Raw genomic sequence first — 8,629 nt, 5'->3', positions numbered from 1 at the left:
AGAGAAAAAAAGAAGCGTAAACAAATTGAAAAAGAACAATATACACACAGATCTCACAAATCAAAAAAGTGTTCATAGAATGAAGACTCGATCTTCTATCGTGTCGGTTATGAGGTAGATTACCAACCTCATCAACCTTGGTGTCAGGGTTATTATTGAGCCGCTAAAGGCCTACGTACTTCCATCAGGAAGTAGTAACTGGGACCAACGGCCCCGAAGATCTGATGGTGCCATGTTTAATGCGCTCGTCCCGTTTCAACAGGAGAATCAGATTTTTCATTCCCTTTACACTGATCACAAAGTGATTTCGACAATGTCCCTATCGGGAATCGAACCCGGACCTCCAGATCGTGAGCTTAACGCTTTAACCACTATCACTATCACTTTTTTTTGTGAGACTGTCGTTTGTTTGGTAAGGACTTTTCAGGCTTGAATCACCTGATTGTCCGAAAAAGTAAGATGATTCCATGCTTCGCAGGGCACGTTAAGCCGTTGCTCCCGGCTATTAGCCGTAAAAACACTTCCACCAACCCGCACTGAAGCAGCGTGGTGGAGTATGCTCCATACCCTCTCCGGTTGATTGAGGGGAGGCCTGTGCCCAGCAGTGTAGCGTATATAGGCTGTTTTGTTATGTTACACTGACCTCATCTCTAGAGCACAGTTCACCAGGTCGCTTGCGAGGCCAGCACCTCTGAGGGTTGCCAGCAGCTCTGGCGTTGTAAGCACAGGTGCATACTCCAGCGAGGCATAGAGACATCCCTGGGGCCCGGGCATCGGACGAGCCGGCAAACGCATCGCATTGCACGTCGTACTCACACGGGTCGCCTAAGGCTTTTACAGCTGTGGATAGAGAAGGAAACCTGTATTAAATTTGAATATTTATAAATAGACTCACACTCTCTACCCCCCCCCCCCCCCCTCTCACCCCCTCACCCCCCGTGTCCCTTTTTCTTAGACTCTCTCTCTGTGGGACTCTGGTCCCAGCAGTGGGACGTATCCAACTCACATTCAACACAAGCGTTGCTCTCGTTGTGCGCCACCCAGTTGTCCCTGCAGTGGCAGGTGCCTCGGCACTCGAGCCCGGGTCCCGCGCATTGTAACTGGTCTTCGCAAGCCTCACCCAGAGTCGCGTCACGAACACACCTGGAATTGTTAAAAGAATGATTAAGAAAGAAAATCTTCCAAAAAGGACACAATGCGTCTCGTAAAATCCTTGTGGTTGTTCCAGTTTGAGGCCTTACATACACGTTGGGCAGCACTTGGTAAGAACGAGATTTTTTATGGATTGTCCAGGATGTGCCTTTGGGCCACTCTGTATTCTGTTACCCGTCTTGAAGATCTTGACGCCAAACGCCAGATCCGAAAAACTCGACCCAAGCCCTCCTACCACTACACTTATAACTCAAATGGGACTCTCTATTGTGCTTCTTGCAACAGGACTTTCAAAACTAAATTTGGTTTTGCTAGTCACGCCCGTGCCCATGCAAGAGCCCAGGCTAACACTAGCTAAGGGTGTCGCCGTCGACGGATACGTCTGGGAGGACATCATCATCATCATCATTCTGTTAATACCTTTGCAATTTCTAAATCGAAAACTCGTTTTATTCTTTTTTTTTTAAAGATAACTAACGGCAGTTTTTTTATCGTAAATTGATTTTGGTTCATTGCGCTTCATTTAGCACGAAGTTGAACAGATTCATTGATCATGGTCTCCAGTTTACGGATATATTTAGGTAATGTTTTGTCATGATCAGATCAGATATGTTTTAAAGAAACATCAGGTCAAGAGTCCGGATCCAGCTTTTACGTCATTACGGGGGGGTTACCAGGACGCAAAAAAACCTATGTCCGTAGAGAATTAGATAAAAGTGCAGTAGCCACACACGACCAACTTATCGCTCAGGAGGGAGAGGCGAGGGGCCGGGGGGGGGGGGGGGTTGGTCATAATTTTAAAAATAGAATAATAATGGCCCCGATTCCTGCAGTATATCCGTCATTTTCATATCCGTCGAAAAGGAAAGGGACGGATGATTCACAGCTCTTAATTTTAGGAAGAATGAGTAAATGAATGAATAACCCGGGCGAATTAAAAAGGTATCTCGCTGGTATGCATACCGTTTGACGTGTGCTGTCAACATAATTCTGTCGGGTTATTGGCCAATGTAAAATTTTTAGACGGTTGTTTTAGATTTGTGCTTAAAATTGACATGTGTTCCATAAATTGTGTGCTTGTCGATTGCCCGTCCCTTTCCTTTTCGGCGGATAAGAAAATGACAGCTATAACTTAAAATAAAATTAGATGGTATTTACAGGAATTGGCACCATTGTAATGTCTGAAAATAAATATTATTATACCCCCCCCCACCTCTCCCCTCCCCCCCTTGGATCCACCCATGTCAAGAGTACTCTAGACCGGCGAGAATGCATGAAATCTTTGACGAGAGTGGAAAAAGCAAAAGTTTGTCAGGATCGTGGTAAGTGACATTGTCTTCCCTACCCCAACGGTTATAGGCGTGAGCTTACCTATGTATGTGTATGTTTTATAACTAGTAGGTTATTCTCTCGCTTCAAATGTCAAAAATTACGATAAGTTAAATCAATGCAACGAGGAATTGCAGGCTGACAAATCGGATAACTATGTGAGTTCAAATATGATCAAGGCATCTTACCTGGTCCCATTGTCCCTAGGACTGAACTGTAGCTGGCAGGTACAATATCCCCTGACGCAGAAGGCTTGTCTCTCCGAGGTCTGTTCTCCAAGGTAGCAGTTCTGATCCACCACGCATCTCTCGCCGATCACTGGAAAAAAGAAATTGATTGACACATAACATAAACAGCCTATATACGTCCCACTGTTCTTCTTCTATCGTGTGGGTTGAGAGGTAAATTACCAAGCTCATCAAGCCTGGTGTTAGGGTTATTATTGAACCGCCAAAGGCCCCTGACATGGCTCATGTAACGACTACTTACTTACATCAGTAACCCACTGTTGAGCACAGGCCTCCCCTCAATCAACCGGAGGGGGTATGGAGCATACTCCACTACGCTGCTCCAATGCGGGTTGGTGGAGGTGTTTTTACGGCTAATAGCCATGACCAACGGCTTAACGTGCACTCCAAAGCACGGAATCATCTTACTTTTTCGGACTATCAGGTGATTCAAGCCTGAAAGTCCTTACCAAACAAAAGACAATCATACAAAGTGATTATGAACAATAAATTATGAAATTCAAATTACTAATAAATAAAGAGAGATCTAAAGTTGACAATAACGTTTTATTTTTTTCTATTTAACTTATTTAATGAATTTTAATAAAGAAAAATGTAATAATAACTGCGACATTTTGTCACGTTTTTCTATGACGTCACAGGTTGATTTTTCATACAGATTCCATAGTAAATTCGTGTTTTGACGTTTAGTAAAAAGTAACTGATTTGAGTAGTTGGAAACTACCATATTCGTCTATAAAAGCAATACTTACTGCTATTTGACATTTGACGACGTTGCGCACTTATTTTTTTATGCGCAAATGTAAAATTTAAATGCGGCTTTTTTAGTTGAATTGCTTTAAGTAGATACCTATGTAAATGTTGCTTTTCATACTACATAGTATTTTCGTGTTTTGTCGTTTAATAAAAAGTAATTGATGTGACTAATTGGAAACTACCCTATTATTATCATAAGAGTGAAATGAGGGTAGTTTACACAACATTTTTATAGTAATAATTGTTCGCCTTCCCAGTCATTCCGTGACCACGGTCGATGTAGGGTGACCGAAACGTCGGGAAAGTAAATAATTCAATTTTACCGTAGAAGATTAATACCAGGCAAAGATCCTATATGTGTGATCCTGTATGTATCGTGAAGTGATAGTGAGTGAGTGTAGAAATTTCCAAAACAAGTGTCTTTCGCTCGTATCTCCACCAAGGAAGGCAGTAAGTGCTTATATTTTATTATTTACGTTAGTTCTATCTTCTTCTTCTATCGTGTGGGTTGTAAAGTGAATTACCAACCTCATCAACCCTGATATCAGGGTTACTATTGAGCCGCCAAAGGCTTCTGACATGGCTCATGTAACGACTACTTACTTACATCAGTAAGTAGTAACCGGGACCAACGGCTTAACGTGCCTTCCGAAGCACGGGTCATCTTAATTTTTGGACAATCAGGTGATCAGCCTGTAATGTCCGTATGAGTTACAAATTTAGTGCCTCATAATGTGGATCATACACAGTGAACGTTTTAACCCTTTCACGGACAGAGATCATGAATCATTGATGGTTCATAATAGGTAATATGACACCTTGGGATCGAAAACCGAAACCGACAGAGGGATTGTGTCCTCTAACATGATGGACTAATGTTATGGGCGATAGGCTGATCCCTTATCACCATAAGGTTCATCATATCCATCTTTGGAGTTCGTATCAACAGTAGCTGCAAGTTGTCTTTGATTACTTGTGGCTCTGCCCACCCCATTAGGGATTACGGGCGTGAGTTTATGTATGTATGTATGTTGGGATCGAAACTTCATTAGACGTTCTGTCCTTGAAAAAAAAAAATTTTAATATCGAACAACTAGATCCATTTGTTTAGTAACAAACTTAAGAACTATGTTAGTAAATTATCTTAAAATTTTCTTGAAAGTGTTAATTCAGATTATTACCTAACAGTTTCCTTATGAAAAATATATCGATATCTGAAAACTACGTTTAATATTTTCTAGAATAGCTTATTATCATTACCAGCCCACTTGATCTCACTAGTGGGCAAAGGCCTCCCTATGTTTTTCCACAAGTCGCGATCCCTTGCTACCTTTTTAACCCCCGACGCAAAAACGACGGGGTGTTATAACTTTGACGTGTCTGAGTGTGTGTAAATGTGTATGTGTCTGTCTGTGGCATCGTAGCTTCCAAACGGATGATCCGATTTTAATGCGGTTTTTTTTTTGTTTGAAAGGTACTTATATCAGTCGAGAGTGTTCTTAGCTATGTTTGGTGGAAATCGGTTCAGGTCTTCAAGGTCATCAGGTCGTTTGTTAAGTGTGATAGAAATGTTACACGCTCAGTTTGCTTGCAAGCATAGGTATGTGGGATAACTTATTTTTTGCTTTATATAGGGTTTATCATTTATAACCTTTTGTCATAATATTTTTTTTTTAATTTTCGATATTTTTTTTTGAGCTACCTACTATTATGTGTGTATCACATTTGTCGCTGATGTCACGAAACTGATTTGCATCTTTTACTATTGTCAATCAAGAAACTTTCGCAAAGGCCGGTCATAGGATGGGTGACCACAAAAAAAAAAGTTTTCATCTCGAGCTCCTCCGTGCTTCGGAAGGCACGTTAAGCCGTTGGTCCCGGATGCATTAGCAGTCGTTAATAACCATCAATCCGCACTGGGCCCGCGTGATGGTTTAAGGCCCGATCTCCCTATCCATCCATAGGGAAGGCCCGTGCCCCAGCAGTGGGGACGTTAATGGGCTGATGATGATGATGACGATTGTCAATAAGACACAACCAAACGGCATTAGCAAAAAATTATTGATACGTCAGTTAGAAAAATCAGCCACGTTTTATGTAGGAGCTTGTTTCACGAATCAGGCTGCTAGCAAGGCCTCATTGCAGACAGAATCCGTTTATGGAGGTGTTTACACTCCATATTTGATCAGATGACGCATTGACGTAAGTGTCACAATAATCGGGAGTTACCTTAGCAAGTATGTTATGTCAATATTGCATAGCATGGTGTTAGTTGAGTACATATTGTGGAGTACTCTGTTTAAAAAACCTCGGAGTTTTTGTCTGTTTGGTTTCATTGGTAAGCTTCACGTGGGCTTTACATTTATTTTCAAATCAAATCAAATATACTTTATTACACAGAACTAAATTACAACAATCAGACATAACACATGAATACAGTACAATTTGGGCGGCCTTATTGATCTAGAGCAATTTCTTCCAGGCAACCACCAAAAGGAAACAAACATTTACAAACAAACTTGGGCGCGGGATGGTGCAATAAAGAAATAAATACCTAAAATTAAAACTAAAGGTAATATAATAAATACTCTATAAGTACTCTATTTTCTGTCAAATTCAAAATATTATCTAGTATTTTATTGTAAAAACCTACTAAGTATTGCGAAACTACTAAGGGCATGTGTAAAGAAGACATTAACATGTTAACATTGATAATGATAAAATAAATTTATGATAATCACACAGTTTCTTATCTTATCTGTTGTGCTTTGAGATGTGTTATCACAGACACGTTCTGCTCTGTGGCAATACGTAAGATAATTGCTTATACAGGGTGTTAGTGACATCGTAACGAAAACTTTAAGGGGAGATTCAGACCATGATTCTGAGGGGAAATTTTCCGTAATATTATATCAAAATCACTTACTTACATGAATTTTCCGACAGGAATTTCCACTTGATATCAACTCAGAATTATGATCTGAATCATCCCCCTCAGTATTCGTGACGATGTCAGTGATATTCAGAGTCAACATGAGCCTCGCTATCGTCACCATGACGGATAAGACTCAAGATGATGTAATGTATACATTTCTTTTTCTTTTATAAGTATTTATGTTTTCCTAAAGAGCACAAGTTCTAGCCACCGTTTTGCATATCAGAGTTTTTTTGTCTTAAAAGTTTATTCATGGAAGAACTATTTACGTAAGTAAATAAGTAAGTAAAATCTTTATTTCCTCTACAAAATTTGTAGAGGCTGGAGCCTAAACTAGGATACCCTGTGTTTTAGGACTCCAGGCCTCCGCCACCAGAAAGTCATGGTCAAGAGAAAATAACAAAAAGAAAATTGTAATTTTAAATAACAAGGAGCCAACTTTTTACACGTCTGAACTGCTCAGAATCCGGAGGGGGAGAGGATAATTAGATTCTAACTATTATATACATACATACATAAACTCACGCCTATTTCCCACCAGGGTAAACAGAGACTATTGAATTCCATTCGCTTCGATCCTGACACACTTCTCTTGCTCCCTCCACATTCAGCAATCGTTTCATACACGCCCGCTGGTTTAGAGTAGATCATACTAATCCTTTTCTAAGAATATCTCCGGAGATTCAGACCATGATTCTGAGTTGTTGTTGTTAGTAGTTTGTTGTTGAGTTGATATTTTCTAATATCTGTGGTCTGAATCATTCCTCTCAGTATCCGTTACAACATTCTGTATATGGTCAATCTTTCGTTACATAGACAATATGGGTGTGCTTTAGGATGATGTAATTGATAAATAAATAAATAAATAAATAAATAAATAAATTGATACACCGGTTACTCACTTACCAGCAGTTTCATAACAGCGGTCATCCTCCAAGTGCGCAGTGGCGGTACATGCGCAGATGCCGCCCGCGCACTCGGAGTGCACACCCATAGTTGAGTGACACTGGATGTGCTGCACGCACTCCTCGCCAATCTTAGCCTCTGGAATGTTAAAATATTAAACTATAAGACGATGCTAGTCACTTTACAATAAATGATAAAGTTTTGTTCACAATAATGAGGAAAGTGTAGGAGGATGTAGGTACTTATTATGCGCTAAGTTAAGACTTCCTAACGTTGGGCTCACGATCTGGAGGTCCTGGGTTCGAATCCCGGTGGGGACAAATCACAAAATTCACTTTGTGATCCCTAGTTTGGTTAGGACATTACAGGTTGATCACCTGATTGTTCAAAAAGTAAGATGACCCGTGCTTCGAAAGGCACGTCAAGCCGTTGGTCCCGGTTACTACTTACTGACGTATATGTAAGTAAGTAGTCGTTACATGAGCCATGTCAGGGGCCTTTGGCGGATCAATAATAACCCTGACACTAAGGTTGATGAGGTTGGTAATTCACCCGACAACCCACACGATAGAAGAAGAATGGAAAACAACCTGCGTGAAAATATTGCAAGATCGTGTCTGTTAATCTTTATATCAATATTATTGTAATAAAAGTGTTCCTTGTTACTATGACGCACGTTTGTGTATAAACTATATGCGTGTAGATCTTATCATAGGGATCACATAGTGATTTTTGTGATATGTCTTCACCTGGATTCCGTTTCGCGGGAGGCAATTTTCCATTGCCAAGTGCGTAAAGGGATCTTAAGTAACTACAATAAATTGGATGTTTGATACATAACATATACGGTTTTCTTTTGTGACGTGACTTATTGTAGATTTGCCGCAGATGGCATTAACTACTTGGCCGGACAAACGGGGAGCGCTGAGGGCTCTCACCCGGTACAATATTTAAGACAACAGGCCTGAGGGTGCCCAGTTGGGCGCGAACCTCGGCTCAGGGCGTCGTCTGAGAGGAAGAATATTTGAAATAATTAAGCTCTGTGATAGTTACCTTTCAAACAGCCCTTGTGCGTGCTGTTGACAGTAGCGTAGACGAAGCCATCCTTGCAGACGCAGTAGCTGCTCTGCCTACAGAACGCGTTGTCCGGGCAATCCATATCCACATGGCAGATGTTGCCCGTGCGCCCTGGAACAAATCGATGGGTTTCATTGTAACAACCACACATATTTAGTGAGAAGATTAAACAGCCGTAGAGCCCAGTTGGTAGAACGCTGCCTCTCACTTTAAGGACGCCGGTTCG

At 41.0% G+C, this 8,629-nt stretch overlaps 1 protein-coding gene across 2 annotated transcripts in view; it reads right to left on the bottom strand.

The window, feature by feature from the left end:
* LOC126380682 (tenascin) overlaps window positions 1–8,629 on the bottom strand; it is a 47,348-nt gene that overhangs the window by 2,296 nt on the left and 36,423 nt on the right. For both annotated transcript variants that reach the window (XM_050030258.1, XM_050030248.1), the window contains exons 3-7: window positions 8,380–8,514; window positions 7,327–7,464; window positions 2,670–2,799; window positions 1,007–1,143; window positions 644–840 (exon numbers count right to left, since the gene is read on the bottom strand). In XM_050030258.1, coding sequence (XP_049886215.1) covers window positions 644–840; window positions 1,007–1,143; window positions 2,670–2,799; window positions 7,327–7,464; window positions 8,380–8,514 — 737 coding nt within the window. The remainder of the gene's footprint in view (window positions 1–643; window positions 841–1,006; window positions 1,144–2,669; window positions 2,800–7,326; window positions 7,465–8,379; window positions 8,515–8,629) is intronic.

The sequence above is a fragment of the Pectinophora gossypiella genome, chromosome 3 (genome assembly GCF_024362695.1).
Source record: "Pectinophora gossypiella chromosome 3, ilPecGoss1.1, whole genome shotgun sequence".
NCBI classification, from domain to species: domain Eukaryota; kingdom Metazoa; phylum Arthropoda; class Insecta; order Lepidoptera; family Gelechiidae; genus Pectinophora; species Pectinophora gossypiella.
This window is presented reverse-complemented; position numbering and strand designations above follow the sequence as displayed.